The sequence below is a fragment of the Eleginops maclovinus genome, chromosome 5 (genome assembly GCF_036324505.1).
Source record: "Eleginops maclovinus isolate JMC-PN-2008 ecotype Puerto Natales chromosome 5, JC_Emac_rtc_rv5, whole genome shotgun sequence".
In the NCBI taxonomy this organism is placed as follows: domain Eukaryota; kingdom Metazoa; phylum Chordata; class Actinopteri; order Perciformes; family Eleginopidae; genus Eleginops; species Eleginops maclovinus.
In genome coordinates, this window is record NC_086353.1 from 21,496,832 (window position 1) to 21,514,647 (window position 17,816).

The following is a 17,816-nucleotide window of genomic DNA, read 5'->3' on the forward strand; positions in this document are numbered from 1 at the left end:
CTTTGTCTTTCAGTTCTTTCCTCAACTCCTCCTTTATTGTCTTTATTTATTTTTATTTATTTGTATGTAATGACTGTCCACCTGGTGGCAGTGTTGTTTTGTTATCCACAAGGCTAAAACGGGACACATTTTGAGGCACTTGACAGCTAGAAAAGTCCCTACATTTTCCACAGACATCAGAACGTGCAACAATTTACAATTTGATTATTATTATTTTTAAAGAATATTTAGCTTTTTTCTAAAAGTGCCGTTTTTGCAAAAGTGCAGCGTGTTTTACATAAAGTGATTTAAGCAGATGCCTAATTCAGTTTGAGACAGGCCAAATAATTGTTATCATAACCTGTGTCTGAACTGTTGCTCTGAATTGGCCACCATTTGTGAAGTTCCCAAAAGACGCTCCAAGGTTAGGACGATGTTGCCAAAATGAATAGCTAAAAGACGTTTCTAATGTAAGCTTTTTCTGTAAAATCATCCTAGCTGTTTGAGAAATGCCTAAAAAAAAGTTTTGATGTTTAGCTTCTTTCTGAGAGCTCAATTGTTAAGACCAGAAGAATCCGATAGCTTGTCAGGAACTTCCCTAAAAAAAGTTGGATGATTGAGTCAGAAATGGCCAAAAGTAGCCAAAAACAAAACATTAAACTAGACAATAATCTATTGCTGCCAAAGGTTCCCCTCGAGCTAGTTTGACCCCCCCGATAGACAGCAGCTCCAGTTGAGGGTATTGGTGGCGCTACCCAAGAAATGACCCTGGAAGATGTACCTTGAGTTTTTATTTTATTCAATGTCTTAATTGAAGATAACTCAGTGGGTTATCTTCAGATCTGCAGATCATTTTTCCCCTTTTTCAGCAAGGACAATATGCCATCATTTTGTCATACTAAATCTTTAATTAATTAGTTTATTCCAATACTCATAATACACGACTACAGAGAAATGAACTGTATGTTTCATGAAGCTCAAAGGGTTTCACAATAAAAGCTCCCAAACAAGTAGCTGTTCAGCATCTGTTGTCCATCTGCGCTGACGGGAGGTTTTACTCCTTTGTTTATGTCTCCACTCCTCCCTCCCAGTTCGCCTTGGAAAGGCTTTTTCCTTATTCACACAAACTTGAGCTGGCACCTAGACACAGAGGCACACACTGAGAAAGGTGCTGTTACTGAAAAAAAAATTCTATCCTCTGCTGTTTTGGAAATGGTCGTCCTCATGCAAGGGTCTGCCACTTTGAAAGACATACACAGAAGGATGATGCTAGAAAAAAGTGTGGGAGAGAAATCAAGGAAAAATGTGTAAAACGGTTGAGTGTGTGTTGTGTTTTGTGGTATTCTCAGCCAAGACATGTTGTTTAAAAGAGTACCCGACTACTTTTCAGTGCATACATGGGGCACCGCTGATTATCCTCAAGCCAATACAATTAAATCTGTGCTCACATCAAAACATCTCACACTGCCGCTCTGCAAACATTTGAGATGTGTGCATCACATATAATCATCTACAATGGTATATATACAGTATAACGCTTGTTTTCAAGCCCTAGATCAATGCGTGTATGAATGTTTTTACCTGCATGTTTTAACCCCCCCATTCAAAATATAAAAATAGCACTGTTGTTCGTTTGAGCTGGTTTGTGCTGGGGGGCCAGCTTCACGCAGGTGAATGTTTTACCATGTGGAGGCATGGAGACGAGTCTGTTTCAATTTGAACCCAAATAAGGATTCCCAAAGAGACCATTAGATGGCGTGTTGGCTATAAAAACTTGCTCCTGACGTGGCAGCTGCTGCTGATTATAAGGCTACTGTATATGAAGTGAAGCCACTGAAGCAGTCCACATAGAGCTCTGGTTTCTAAAGCTCAAGTAGAGTGCACCACTAAGCATCTAAAACTGCATAATTTACAATTACTACCATCCAAGGACATTTTCAGTGACTAAAACATACACAAACCCTGTCCCTTCAGTGTGATTGAAACAGCTGTCAATGCCGTCTCATATTTTACTGAGGGCCGACTGGCACTACAGTGACTCACTATCGCCTCTGCTTAGCGTCCAATTGGTATTAAGAGACAGGATGGGCCGGGGATAGCTAATAGGATGCATTGTATCGCTGAAACATACCGTAATACATATTGTCTTAGACAAAATGTAAAAACTGTAAAGTCTTCATATTCTATTGATAATGTAAGTTTTTTTATATAAACATTTAAAACAATCTGCACCATTAATGCTAAATGAAGCATGGTTTAGTTCCAGCAGAGGGGGCCTACAAACTAAAGATACTACACATGCACTGGATGTAGATTCTGAAAGTAAAATGTACACTTCTTGCCAGAAATGTAATCAGAAACCATTATCATTTTTAGATATTTTTTCACGACGGAAAGTAATAATGTTTCTCCCAATTTGAGAGGTTTTTTGTGAACATACTTCTTTTGCCCTGTGGACCAACGTAGTATTAGACATTTTTTTGTGAGACTGGGTTGGGCCTACCCAGGCTTTTAGTCCAGGCTTTTGGTCCAGGCTTTTGATAGAGTCCAGGGAAAGACACTCATAGGGAATATTGGACATTCAGTTCCACAAACACTTCCTCAATTGATGTCATCCATAGAGACATTTACAGTATGGCGCAATGATAATGCCCTATGTAATGTCAAACTGTAACACCTCTGTGAGTCCTCTCTAACCTCAGAACCTGATGACAGTCAGCAGCTCTTATTGGGGAACATCATCTCTCTGATGCTGCAAACAAACATGCAACAATGTGCCACACAAATTAACCTGAGATGGAATGATCTGCTGACACAAATACTGAGCTGATTATCAGAAATAATAAAGAGAACCCTCTGGATTTTTAAAAGTACATTTACTCAGGTACTGTTGTACAGTTTTGAGGTACTTGTAATATACTTTAAAGTTAGTAGTAAAATAACTAAATGTCATAGGAGAATGGTGTACCTTTTACTGAACATGTATATAGTTACTCCTTTTCAAATTCAGATTATTATTATAAGATAATATCAAAGAAATGATGATGAATTATATTACAATATAATAAGCTATCCAGCTGTGTATACTAGTACACGTATTGACCTCATTAAATAAAAATCCCTAGGATGATGGAAATTGGACAAAATGGACCTTTGTTATTAATTTATTTATTTATGGATGATATTTTGATGATTATACTGATCTGAGTGTCACTAGATATTGACTCTGTGTGTGTGTGTGTGTGTGTGTGTGTGTGTGTGTGTGTGTGTGTGTGTGTGTGTGTGTGTGTGTGTGTGTGTGTGTTCCTATGTTTTCTAATTTAGTCAAAGTAGAAAGCAGCATAATGGAAATGTTGCAAGAAGGAACAGCAAAACAGTACATTAACAGAACATGGTTTCAGTTGAATCTCTATCCTGATCAAGAGAGTGCATTGACAGTTGAGTTGTGAGCTGGAGTAAATGTGGAGGCAAGGACTGCAGACTGTGGCATCTGGCACGTCAGCAGCTCTATAGACAGATTGGTTGACCTTTTTTTTGTTAATCCTGTTACACAGTAGTACAGGTCTAACGGCTTCCATCTGTCTGGAATTCAACTCTAACTTTATGATTCAGCGACTTACTGTGGGCAGACATTTGGAGAGAAAGTAAGAAAGTCTTTAAACCCACCACACACACACCAACGTGACCTTACCACTCCATACAATACAGCTAAAGGCATCTCTTACACAACGAGGCTCCACAACTGGACAATTAGCTAAGTAGATCCATATGTTGCATGCTCTGCTTTCACCCCTGCAAACTTGATTCAATTGAAAATCTAAACATGCAAGTAGAGTCCATGAATATCCTAATGTTTCAGTTTTCCAAAGGCTACACAATGTTGAAAGATTTAATGAGGGCTGGACTTCACGGAATTCCTGGCAATGTGTGTGTGTGTGAGCTCTTCTCTGGAGATACTCTGTCTATCCACGTTGTTATTGGACTGTAAAGTGAAACAGTGGAGAACTCCTTTCTTGTTTGGCTTTCGGTTGTTTTTTTGGCGTTCTTTTTCCCTATCCATACAGTACTGAGAGATATTATTCACACCTGTTTGTCCTATTGCAATGCCTCTTTCTTGAGGGGCAGAGGTTACAACATAAAACCTGCACAAGCAATCTGTGTAGAGGACACTGTGCCCTTCTTCCCTCCCGAAAGACCTGTCATTTAATATTTCTGGGTTTGATATATACTCCCCCTGGTCAGAGAGTTGTTTAAATTGCAGCCCACCCACATATTTGTATTCTTTCTGGGCCCAATGGCACCCCAAGAGAGACTGGGAAGGTTTGCATCTGTTTAGGCTAATGTCCCAACTGCTGTGGTTCAATACTGCACAATAAATGTAGCAATCCTCTCATGGAATGCTTGGCAAGACAGATAATAAATGGTATTCCCAAAATGTGGAAGTATTATTCTGAGATAAAAGTATTTATGTTATGCTCCAAGCAAAAGTGTTCAGCAAATCTCTTTCAAAACAAAAAGAGAGGCCTGTGCTTTGCTGTGGTTTTGCTCAACTGGATGGCCTCATGTAAGGCCAGCTGAGGAAATGACACACGTACGCACAGTAAAGTGAGCCCAGAATTTTTTTGTCAGATCTCCAGTGATTGCTAAATCCTGTGAACCCTTCCTCGGTGTCTCAACTCCCTCTTACTGGCAGACTGCTAACTCATGCTTTCTCTCTCTCTCTCTATCTCTCTCTTTTTCATAAATCCAGTCCGCAGCCTTCCCTCAACTCCTCTCTCTTCATACTGAGGCATTTATTGTGATTTATATATTTCAGCAGCATTTCCTCCTCTTGTACAAGCTGCATATGTGCACACTTGCATAGATGCTGGTTAAGCCCTTGGATAGTGTGTATTTGTGTGTGTATTTATTTGTGTAAGCAGTCTTAAACACCTCCCCTGGCTGAAGAACACCGTTTTTACACCTACTAAAGCTTTAAAACTGGCTAAGTCTGTTTATGAGAGCAATAACTGTTGTGTTTTGAGCTAGAGGCCCAGTATGCTGTGGGTGAAGTTGGCACTAAAACAAAAAACAGCATTTTACTATCATGGAAAAATGGTCAGTAATGATGACAACTATTAACATTTGCTTGGTTATCCTGAAAGATTTTGCTGTAGTTTCATTGTATTTCTGAGAAGTCTCATATACCTGGTTTTCAAAAGGCAAAACAATGTTGTTTGCTGACTAACTTTTTTTTAGGATACAGCATTCAGAGACTAAAATCAGAAAGGAGACGTCTTGTGAAAGTAAACAACAAGCCTGGCAGCCAAGGAAAGCAGAAACTATAATATTGGATAAGTAGACAACCATATGATCTTTAACGGCCTGAGCCAGGGCCAGTTTTGTCAAAACACAATAAGCTCATCGCTCGATATTTAGAATGCAAAAACAGAACAGAACTAGAAGAAAATGTCCCATTACCTTTAACACTGCATATGCAAAGGGTCAAGAAAAAGTTTCAAAGTGTTAGTGCCTTTAAACACGAGATAAGCTAGCCATTTTTTGTACTGTGGCTGATCAAATATCTAATAGCTTATATCAGTTTTACACATCCCTGATGGCTTCACGTTGAGGTAATTATGGAGGATATCTTGTGGGCTCACTGACAATCTGTTATGCCTTTTTGATGACATGTCATGTTTTAGCTATGAAAGCGATCTAAGTGTTTCGAAATAAAGTAGCCTTTATTGTGTGTGTGTGTGGACATGCGAGTGTATGAATTACTGTTCTGTGCTGACATTTGCTCTGTAGCTCACAGGGCTAGGACCTATTTTAACAGCCAAATTCCCAAGCTTTGAAAACATCCACCACGACATTTGTTTCTTTTTATATAATCCCTCTCATCCCTAATTGTTTTATTCTTTCATCACTATCATTAGCGCTATCATATCACCCAGACAGGGGTGTGTTGTAATCACTAGAAGGTCCTGCTCACAGGTCTTTTGAGTGTAGAGTTGAATTGAATAGAGCAGACAGATCAGGGTCACTGCTAACAGGGAGTGACTTCCTTCTCTTAGTCACTTAGACCCTTCAGTAAAAGTAAAGAGTTGCGCCCCTCCGGTGTTAATTATTAGTTTTTCTGCCAATAGGGGTCTCTCTAAAAAAATAAGTCAAATATTAGTGTTTCCCGTGTGGGCAAATGATGGCAGAGCATTGAGCTAACCACTTATTTGCTCAGCTTGTCTTTCTGATTCCTTATGATCCAGATGTCATATGAAAAAGATCCTTCATCGAGTAAAATAAATGGTTTAAAGATATCAAGATCTAAAAAGTGTATAGTAAATATGTGGTTTGAAACTGCATGTAAAGTTAGTTTTGGAACGCTCCTAGTAGGGGAGAGTGGGGTTAGAAGATATGCCACATACACTAACGCCTTCTTGCATAGATATTGTCCAAGCGTCACATGAGGCAACAACCCAACAGCAAGTGCAGGGGGCATGGCATATCCATAGTGCGCATGATCGAGATGTAAACACTTGGAAACCTGGAAAGTCACTGACAAGTGACTGTGGACTAAAGAAGGGGGGAACTTTTTACTGGACCCCTTAAAAATGTTAATGAACACTGTTTCCAATGACTATCTTAAGCAACATGTGTTTTTAGCTCATGAGTGTTTGGGCATTTCAGCACTGGACAGCTCTCCATGCCTGTCACTTCTGGAGTGGGCGCCAGGGAAGTGACCATTTGCTGGGGAAATGAAAGCATGTGAACTCTCCACAGCACCCTCCCCACTGCTACTAAACCTCAAGAGATGAGCATCCCGCAGTTCTCCTGCAAGAGGTCATCGTGGTGTTATCCGTCATGTTTTACGCACTTTTGACTTATACACCATAATTATGAGATCTAATAGACTATTTTCATGTCAGAAATGGAAACAACATTTTCTTCTTGACTTCCTCATACAGGTTGGAGGAGTTGTCGCCCTCTGTGCACATCCCCCGGTACTGGGGGCACGACTGCAAAATGTCTGTTTTACGCCAAGACCTCCAGCGACCTGTTTGTGTAGTGCCTGCTGAGGAAGCAGTACAGGAAGGTCCTGGTTAGGATCATCAGCCACTCTCTGAGAAAGAGTAACTACTCGCTGTCTGTCCACAGCGCCAGCAGCACACTGGACACCAAGGACGAAAACAAAAGCATTTCCACAGTCACATGAGCTTTATGTGCAATATTTAAATGATTCAACATCTGCATCCCTCCTGCAGCGAGGTCAGAGGTCAGGGTCACTGCAGAGCCCAGAAGATGGACGGCAGTATTGCTCAAAGTCACTTTTACCTAAGGGTGGACCACATTGGTGTCCACTGGAAGAAGTGTGAAGGACACAAAACAATGTGTCATCACTGAGAGAGCATCAGTGTGTGCCAACAGCCTCAGCAGCCCCCACACATGCTACTGTTTCACTGTTTGACTGCAGAGGCATTGGCAAGAACTATACTACATGAAGCACATAGCACTATGTTTATTACTATCATCTGTTTATGGTTGGAGAAATTTAATTTGTTTGGAATTGGTCTTGGAAAAAGTGTCATGGTGATGATTGTTTTGAAGCTGATTATATATTTTTTTATAAATAAGTGGCATTTGTGCATGGGTAAAAACAAGTGTAGGGATGTGTGAAGATGTTATCACAGCAAAAACACAGGTTAAAGATTCCAGTCCTCTGCCAAAAGAACACAATGTGTCCACTATATACATACAAGTGCAGATTCGAGTAATATTATAATAAGCAATTTAGGTTAAAGTGGTGTTTTAGTAGTCGTTCCCAACCTTGTTTGGCTTGTGACCCTAACCACAGGAGCTGTGACTCATTTTAAGGATTCCTGAAGAGGTGATAATGCCTGATAATGCCTGGTCTCACCACTGGTAAATTAATAACATATACATTTCTTAAGTAATTAGATTGTTATATAAACCTGTTAATGTGTTAGTTAGTGTGTTATTCTAAACCACAAAACCAGACTTCTACCCCTTGTGAAACCACGGGTTTACAGCTGCCTAACAATTTATGTACTCATGACCAGTTGTTGAGATGCCTGGAAATAACCAAGTATTTTACTACTGCATGTTTTAAACTCCAAACGTACATCCAAATGTGACTTTTCTGGAATGAGAATGGTGCTAAATTACATAAATGGATGACATTACACACTAAATGTCCTTAATGAGGCATTTATACCCGTTCCCTTGTGATCACATTGAAGTAGAAAAAAAAATCAAAAAATAACGTGTATGGACAACGGATTTCTTTCTTATTCCTTTAATCACTTGGTGACCACCCCGTTCCTATCATTACCATAATAAAACAACCATGGAGATAGACTTCCCAAACAAATAGTGCAGTCCCATTTGTGCTTTGAATTTGTGAACTGACTCAGCAGTACAATGATTTTAAACAAAGAGACTTGAACTTTTCCCACTCCCACCCCCACACGCCACGTACCTTCCTTAAGTTCCCCTCCACACACATACACACACACACACACACACACACACACACACACACACACACACACACACACACACACACACACACACACACACACACACAGAGAGAGAGAGAGAGAGAGAGAGAGAGAGAGAGAGAGAGAGAGAGAGAGAGAGAGAGAGAGAGAGAGAGAGAGAGAGAGAGAGCTCTCCGCAGTGTAATATGATCGGTGCTTGTTCGTTACGCACAGCAGTGAGCCTTAACTGTGGGGCGCTGCACTTTTCTCGGGTCAGAGATGCTTCTCGCAGACAAAGGAAGGAGGTTTCCGTGCTGCGTGTGGTAATTATCATCCAGCCAAAAGGAACGGAAAAGTTGCAGCTTCAAACACACACACACACACACACACACACACACATACACACACACACACACGCTGCCACATCACACAACGCCGATACTAAACTTCAACATGCGTTTAGGACTTTCGGTGCTGCTTCTTTCTTTGACGAGAAGTTGTTGGTGCGCCCCGCAGCAGCAGACATGTCATCCAGGAGACGAGTTCTTAGGTAAGGTCACTTCAACTTAAAGCAAAATCCAAAGATCTATTACTGTACGGCGTCAAATCTGAATAGAGACAGAACTTAAAAGATCATTTGAAAGAGCAATGAGGACTATTTCACAATATATCCGTCGCTTTCATATATAAAAAAAACAACACAATTTACATATTATCATGGCTCATTTAAACGCTGTACGAAATTATTATGTGATGTTTACCGTTTAGTTTATCGCTGTTAATGCTTGCCAAAAAAAGATGGAAATACTTAAAAGTTTCATGCAATTGGGATCTTGACTTGACATTGTAAACACATTGTCAGCAGCAGTGTTTTAAACATTGTCATACACAGTTGTGAAACAGCAAAGGGCCTACTTTGGCTCAGCTCTTGCTTTTGAAAATGTCGCCTCCTTGCGTTTTAATAGTGACACAAATAATGTATGTACATGCTTCCTCATTGTTTGGCTTGTGTTCCCTCACAGGGAGATGCAGCAACAGCGTGGGAGCAGACAAACGTAAGTGGCACATTCATTTGGCCTTGTGAAATACAGGGTCTTACATTAAACAATATGTTGGATTTTGTTGGTCAGCTTTTATATCTCAGCTACAGAAAGTAATCTGCGCAAAATGACATTTCAGGTCCTTTCCACTTAGAAATTAAAAGACATGCTCTAAGGTCTGTTTCCAGGTCTTTATATCAGCTTCAGAGCTGGAAACCGTAAAGTCTGAAATACTGAGTGTCACTGCAAGATGCAACAGGCCTCCTCTAGCTGGTAATTCAGGGTAAAAGCAGCTGCAGCACCTGAGCTCAAGGATTTATGAGCTAGGAAAAAAACTTAAACTGCACTATATCTTTTTGAAGCACCAGGTGCTACACATAGGCACTATAGTACACCAGATCCTACACATATAATCAACAGGTGGATCCATGGATTATATGCTTAACATCTCCCCGCCTCTACTATAGAAGCAACACACAGACTTCATAGTTGTTAAGCATCTTTATGTTGTTGCTTTGTGTCTCATTTTGAGTGTTTGTAGTTGTTTTTGGTCCTTTTGGGTTGTTTTTTTGTCTCTATAGTGTTGTTTTGTGTCATTTGGACTTGTTTTGAGTATCCTTAATATTTCCTTTTTGTCTATTGTAGCCATTTTGTGAAACTTCGTAGTCATTTTGAGACTTATTGTAGTTATTTTTGTTTAATAAGCATTGTCAGTCTCTTTGTAGTTTGACCTATATTAATTAAAGGTTTTCTTCATGGTCATTTTAACTTGAATGATTGATACATGTTTCTCCCAGACATGTTAGGTCCTTAGTCACCAGTGTCCCCATTCAATATTCCATCCCTGGAACTTTCAGCACAAGCCCTATTTAAAACCTATAACTACGAAATAAAGGCTTTTAAAAAATATATTTTTGTCAACTTAAGCTAACACATTACTTAAAAAGAGATGTAAGTTACCAGCTTTCTCTGCCTTCTTTGTTCCACAGCTACATGCACAGAGCTGAACCTCGGCTACTGTAATGATATGGAATACTCTAGGTGGGTGGTATAGGTTGGTAGTAATGTGTGCCAGCTAAAAACATATACATTTCCTGTTTGATGTTATTCTTTTGGCTAGAATTTCATTCAAAAGCTGATTGTGATCATCCTGCTCCAGAACCATATTTCCCAACACCCTTGGCCACCGGAGTAGTGTGGACGCAGAGTCAGGGCCGGAGTACCTCCTCCTCAGCGTTATCCATGGCCTTCTCAACGGGGAGTGCTCTCCTGAGATACGCCTCCTTGGCTGCTCGGTTCTCGCCTCCCCTTGCAAGGAAGACAAGATTATCAAACCTTGCCGCAGCACATGCGACGCAGTGAGGAAGGACTGTGCCCATGCATTTGAGTCCATCGATATGGCCTGGCCTTACTTCCTAGATTGTGACCGCTTCTTTGCAAGCGACCAAGAGGGCTGCTTTGACCCACTGGCAGGGCTGAAAGGTAAAGGACATGCTGTTGTGTTGTACTGTTTGGGAGCAAAAAATAATTATACTCCTCTGTTAAACACACAAAGCATCCTTCTCTCCCTCCCTAAATCCTGGCATCCCTCCTCCAGCCAGACAGGAGCTAGAAATGTCAAGCTACTCTCCTGAAGAACCCAGCACCATCATCCAGTTCATCTACACCTCCAACACCCAGATGTACAGCTTACTGAAGAGAACAGCAGCCAAGTGCTCCCAAATCTCTCATGTTTACAGCATTGGACGCAGCACGGAGGGCAGGGATCTGCTGGTTATCGAGTTCAGCAAGAACCCAGGACAGCACGAGCTATGTGAGTAAGAAGAGTAGTGTCAATTAACTGTGGGATAAGATGTTTGTAATATGCACACAGCTTTGTGATTACATTATTCCTATGTATTACTCTCCAATCAAATCTTCCTGTTGTGTAATTTATTACAGCTAACATATTACCGCTCTCACCATGATTGTTTACAACTGTTTTTTTTAAGGAAAAAAAAACCTTAATAAATGCTCCACACTATCTTCCTGACACCAAAGCAGACAAAGTTACCGACTAACTGGTTAATATAGTGGCGCTGCTCATTTTGGCAGTTCATTTCTTTCTAGTAAATACATTACATGCCTTTTTTTCAATAGCCAAAATTAGCATTCCTTTAAACTTGAAATGACAGTTCATTTGAATGACTGACTCACCCTGCTAACCAACCTATCTAGCCATCCCTGGAGTTATCAGAATCAGAAACAGAAATCCTTTATTTGTCCCATAAAGGAGAAAGGTACATTATTACAACAGCAGAGTGCAGAGAAAGTGAGGGGAAATAAACAGCTTTCACCCTGTTTCCTTTCGCCTGTCATCCCTAGTGGAGCCAGAGATCAAGCTGGTGGCCAACATGCATGGCAACGAGGTGCTGGGCCGCCAGCTGGTCATCTACATGGCCCAGTACCTGTGCTCAGAATACCTTCTGGGGAATCAGCGAATTCAGACCATCATCAACACCACCCGCATCCATATTCTGGCCTCCATGAATCCAGATGGCTATGAGCTAGCCGCCTCAGAGGTAGAGGATAACAATGACCCGGAGCTCAGCAACCAGGAAGTAAATACTGTTAACAGAACAAAAGACAAACCGCCATTATCCGCTCTCAATCGCAACGTCTGCTCAGTCTCTTCGGCTTGACTTGTAGAAGTGGAGGAATGAGGAGTTCTGCTTAGAGAATTTGAGCATTGCTAATGCAGATGGTTTTACAATGTTGTTCAAAGGTTGTCAAATGGGACATCTTTTTTTTCTTAAACTTTGGTTTGCTGTAGGATAAAGGACATCCTGATTGTTAACAAGCAGTAATACATCAGTGAATAATGGGAAGTTGCAGCTGGATAAGGTCTTAAATCTGGTTCAGTAAAAGATTACTGCGAGTACTCAATCCTCCAGCTTCTACAACACTAATCCTCACTTTCATTGTTTGTCTAGCATTGTAAGAGGCCCTCAGTATCTACGTTGTCATCCCTTGAGCCTTTCAATGCTAAGGATAACAATACTTTGTCCTTTTGGTCAAAATGTTCTGCATTTATTAACTAATGTTTCCCTGTGCCCTCAACACGCTCTGCATGCATGTGTGCTTTGTACTGGTCACGTGTATGCTCAAATGTTTGTTGCAGTCATTTTTGGGGTTAAAAGTTTTGAGGTCTATTATTCAATTCTTAATTGACCATGTCGGCAATGTTTAATCCTAAACACACTCTACTACCTGATACCTTTGTTATAGGCATATTAAATCTATATATATATACACTCACCAGGCATTTTATTAGGTACACCTTGCCTTCAGAACTGCCTTAATTCTTTGTGGCATAGACTCAAGTTGCTGGAAAACATTGGTCCATGAAAGCATCAGGCAACATTTTTCCAATCTTCTATTGTTCTATTTGGTGAGCCCGTACAAATTGTAGCCTTAGTTTCCTGTTCTCAGCTGACAGGAGTGGCACTTGAGGTGGTATTCTGCTGCTGTAGCCCTTCAGCTTCAAGGTTCCACGTGTTGTGCGCTCAGGGATTGTCTTGTGCATACCTTAGATGTAACGAGTGGTTATTTGAGTTACCGTTGCCTTTCTATCATCTTTAACCAGTCTGGCCATTCTCCTTTGACCTCTGGCATCAACAAGGCATTTCCACCCAGTGTACTGCCACTCACTGGATATTTTCCCTTTTTCTGACCTTCCTCTGTAAATCCTAGATGTGGTTGTGCGTGGAAAAACCCAGTAGACCAGCAGGTTCTGAAATTCTCACGTATATATATCGTTACTGCAATTTATATGCATGGGTTTTAGGGTGACAGGCTGTCTGATTCCACCACACTAAGCAATGATGATCAGATTTTAAATGTATTATCTGAGCCAAACTACTGTATTTTGCATGTGCCACAGTGGTTCATCAATTAAACATACAGTGTATCACTGCAAATTTGAATCCCATATTTCTACTGTATTTGACAACAAATACATGTGATCCCACTATATAATGACATGCAACAATTTGCATAATCCTTATATATCTATTTTATTGTTTGAATATGTCCTTGATTGAATGCATTATCTGCTCACCGCTATTATTTATGATACTGCTTTTCTCTTGTCACTCCATTTCCTTTCTTTGCCTAATGACGGATATATGGTCTTGTTTTCATGTTAACAATGGAATTAGCAGAAATAGTTTAACAGATTTTTTCCTGTACTCCTGACTAATATTCATATGTTTTACTCACATAATCACTGCTCCGACTAACACCTTCACATCATCATCATCATGAATAAAGTCCTACTCTTTTCTGGCCCCGAGTAACACTCCTAGTTGTTTAAACCTTAATGTTTCAGGGTCATTTATTGAATGGTTGGACCAATGGACGGACCAACGCCCAGAATTTAGACCTTAACCGCAATTTTCCTGACCTCACCTCCATTTTCTACCGGAACCGCCGCAGTAGGCACTACCGACTTGACCACATCCCAATCCCTGATGCCTACTGGTTTGGCAAGGTAAGCAGAGATAGTCACCTTTTCTTACATATTCATCAGATACAGTATTTCAGCCTCACCTCTGTTTGGTCTGTAGGTGGCACCAGAGACCTATGCAGTGATGAAGTGGATCAGGTCACTGCCCTTCGTTCAGTCTGCCAGCCTACATGGAGGGGATCTGGTTGTCTCATATCCCTTCGATTTCTCCAGACACCCTCAAGAGGAGAGGATGTTCTCACCTACTCCAGATGAACAGGTAGGGAATGTTAAATTGATGGATTGTCTTTTGCTATAAAAAAATGTTCTGCATCTTGGATTGTCTTTTTTCAACTCACACACTTGTTTTGGAGCAAGACACGACTGGCAAAACCCTTTCATGCACTGGTCAATACTGAGGATTTTGTCACTTCTATGTCATCATTCAGACTTGAAAACATCAGAAATAACTTTGAGGTGTTTGTGTTTCTCACTTTTTCCATCCTATTTCTACTAAATTCACCAAAGCTTAGCATTAGTTATTGCTCATTTGCATATTAAACATAATATTTCAGAAAACATTGAAAAACACAATGGTCTTGTAAGTGTAAGTTATCATCCATGTAAGTGTTATGGTGATATATTGTATGTATATATGTTGTTTTTTTAATACTCTTTTCACCTGCAGTATTTTAATTATACGACACGCATCTTTAAATTCCAATATCTCAAAATATGTTTTTGCTCATACAACATACCAGAATTAACCACTTCATAAGCACTTGCAGAAACAACACTTTAGTTACTTTCATAGATCATTCATATTGTAATTGCATTCTTAAAAACACAGCAACAATTATTATTATTATTATTATTATTATTATTATTATTTATTTCTATGTTACAAACAAGATGTCCAAAATTCCCTCGGTAAAAACATTTGACTCTAATATGTTTACAGATTTAACGATTTTGAACCTGGCTTATTTAACAATGTCCAGATTTCTGTTCTGGGAATTAATGCAAAATGAACACACATCCATAATATATTTTTGCATATGTAACATTTGTACTATCAAAAAGGTCCTCAAGCAGCTGGCTCGCACTTACGCAGATGCCCACGAAACCATGTCCAACAACGACACAGAGAGGTGTGGAGCCTCCTTTTACCGCACTAGAGGCATCATCAATGGGGCCCTATGGTACAGTTTTGCTGGAGGTGAGATATATAACACTTTTCAAACTACCGAGAGACGCTGTCTTTTTCTATCCATCTCATTGCTTGTGAGGGACTCATCAGGTCTCTCTTGCAGGTATGTCAGACTTTAACTACTTGCACACTAATTGTCTGGAGATCACCGTGGAGCTCGGCTGTGACAAATTCCCCTCAGAGGCCGAGCTTTACCCTGAATGGAAGAGGAATAAGGAAGCCCTGCTCAGTTTTATGGAGTCTGTGAGTGTCCCTAATACAGGCTTGATGACCACTTTGTTTTAAAATGTGCATATTTTTACAGTGCATATAGTTGAAGGATGAGTTGACAATGAGAGTGTGAGAGTACAAGTTAACAGTAGAACAGTTTTAAAGACAAGAAAGGACACAAAGGACTAGAAAAGTATTAATTATACGTATGTGCCACTGACTTAGGTAAAAGTTTAAGGCTGAAAAATAAATAATATTCCTTGTTCCTTATCAGGTCCATCGAGGAATAAAGGGAGTTATTACGGATCTTAACGGAAATGGAATAAAAGGTGCCACTGTCTCTGTCAGGGGAATTAAGAAAGATGTAACCACAGGTAAACAATGTCCTGGCTACACATTTTCAATGTGGTATAAGTTTGATGTTTATTTCGCATGGCTTTGAGGCATATTTTACAAAGTTTACATGATATTAAACGGTTTAAGCCACGCTGACTGTTGGATACATTGTCATAAAACTTTGTACAGATATTCATGTTCCCCAGATGATGAAGCGCTATGACTTTGATAACCCTGACTTTTGACATTTGTGGTTTTGAGTTAAATGTCTCAACTCAATTTCCTTTTTTATCTACAAAAAAAAGGCTAATCCTTTTGTCTTTCACAAAGTTAATGACTTTCCCATCACTCTTAGCTGTGATAAGTTCTAATTAGCAAATGTTAGCATGCTAACAGGCTTAATTAAGATGGTCAACATTGTAAATATTACATGTGCAAAACATTACCATGCTAACATGCTTATCCCAAATGAAATCAAACCATAGCTTATTTGATATAAAAGGGTAAACAAAGCCACCAGCATGGCTGTACGCGTGCTTGTATGCACTGTAATTCAGCTCTCCCCTTTTATTTTTCATATTATTTACTGTGCTTTATGTTTATTTGTTTGTTCTCCTCTCTGACTGTACGGCCCTGCTCTCTTCCTCACCCTCCAGCTGAACATGGAGACTACTGGCGGCTGCTGAACCCCGGTACTCACATCCTGACAGCCACAGCCAAGGGTTACTCCAGGGTCAGCAAGAGGGTCTATCTTCCTCACAGCCTGACCAAGGCTGGACGTGTCGACTTTGTGTTGAAGAAGGTTGGACTTTGTCTTCATTTTCTTTTCAGATGTACTTTTTAAATGTTGCTTTCTTCATGATGGTTTAGTTTTAGTAGAGATGTTTGCACCTTTTTTAGCTACTAGCTCATTTCCAACTGGAGACCCTGGGCAGGAAGACATAAACACTTCTACAACTATTACACTTTTAAAACACATTCAATGCTTAATGGATTATCTTCTATTAGCCCTGCTCTCTAGACTTACATTTCCGCTTTCCTAAATCCAGGTTCCCATAGAGCCAGATATCGACGACCACCTCTTCCCCACAGTAGACACATGGGAGCGATTCGACCCCTACAACCAGTTTGAGCGCTTCGGCGAGCCAGATGTGAGGGAGGGAGGGATAGAGCGGCAGGAAAAACCATGGTGGTGGAACTACTTTTCCCAGTCTGGCATCTCACCTCCAAATTGGCTGCTGCGATCGGTCTAGATGCACAACAGGAAATTAAAGATCCCTGGATACCACTGACATTGGTGATGGACGGACCTGCTTCTAGTCCCACTGGTGCTTTCAGATGTAGCAAGAGCCTATAAACTCAAATTAGCAGTGCCCAAATAGATTTAAGGGCTTCATGAAAGGATGTGAACAAGCATTTTTCTACACACTTTGATAATGTTTTGCAAGAGGAGTTTTAGCACATTTTGCTTTGTAGCTGCATTTAACTTGTTTTTATTGAAAATATAACCACTGGGAAAAAAAGGGTTTATGGCTGCCTCAATTGAAATATGTTTACCGGCATAAATAATTGTATGCACTTATTTGAATATTGTGATTACATATTGCAATTTCACGGCAGCTGCTGCATAAAATGTATAAATGCACATTTAGAAGAAAATAGAATCTGTTCAAATATCAGGCAGATTTGACAGTTTTTTATTGTAACATTCCACAGGTCATTTCCCTGTATGTCTAGCCACATTGTATACATGGCAACAGTGTAGAAATGTTTGCTTTGTTTGATTTTAAAAGCTTAAGAAATAAATATGACATATTTGTGGCATATCTTCTTCCTGCTTTTATGATTTAAAAACAACAAAAAAAACCTCCCCCCTTGCCTGAAACTACTCAATTCTAGTTTAATGACGTTGTATACTGCAGGGCAGCTAGTGGATTTACTCCAGGTTTAACTAAAGTCCCATGTAAGTGTTGATTATATTTCACGTCATTCATCCAGATCTGTAAATGTAAAGATGTAAAGTACAAGTACCTCAAAATTGTACTTAAGTACAGTACTTGAGTAAATGTACTTAATTC

At 40.0% G+C, this 17,816-nt stretch overlaps 1 protein-coding gene across 2 annotated transcripts; it reads left to right on the forward strand.

Moving 5' to 3' along the window:
* Nucleotides 1-8,703: 8,703 nt before the first annotated feature.
* cpz (carboxypeptidase Z) lies at nucleotides 8,704-17,562 on the forward strand. 2 transcript variants are annotated; one of them, XM_063884600.1, is made up of 13 exons: nucleotides 8,704-9,006; nucleotides 9,479-9,511; nucleotides 10,486-10,537; nucleotides 10,656-10,978; nucleotides 11,094-11,309; nucleotides 11,861-12,057; nucleotides 13,866-14,027; nucleotides 14,104-14,262; nucleotides 15,066-15,201; nucleotides 15,296-15,435; nucleotides 15,677-15,776; nucleotides 16,395-16,540; nucleotides 16,788-17,562. In XM_063884600.1, exons 1-13 carry the CDS (start codon nucleotides 8,910-8,912, stop codon nucleotides 16,989-16,991), a joined length of 1,965 nt encoding a protein of 654 aa, XP_063740670.1. In that variant the 5' UTR covers nucleotides 8,704-8,909; the 3' UTR covers nucleotides 16,992-17,562. The 2 variants fall into 2 exon arrangements, with proteins under 2 accessions (XP_063740670.1, XP_063740669.1); XM_063884599.1 differs by having other exon boundaries at nucleotides 8,705-9,006; nucleotides 11,861-12,096.
* Nucleotides 17,563-17,816: the final 254 nt, after the last annotated feature.

Bases quoted from the DNA above. Each gene is read 5' to 3' on its own strand.
- cpz (XM_063884599.1), top strand. From the start codon at position 8,910: ATGCGTTTAGGACTTTCGGTGCTGCTTCTTTCTTTGACGAGAAGTTGT. The intron at 12,097-13,865 runs GTAAATACTGTT...TTAATGTTTCAG, and splicing joins CGGAGCTCAGCAACCAGGAA to GGTCATTTATTGAATGGTTG. The intron at 16,541-16,787 runs GTTGGACTTTGT...TCCTAAATCCAG, and splicing joins TCGACTTTGTGTTGAAGAAG to GTTCCCATAGAGCCAGATAT.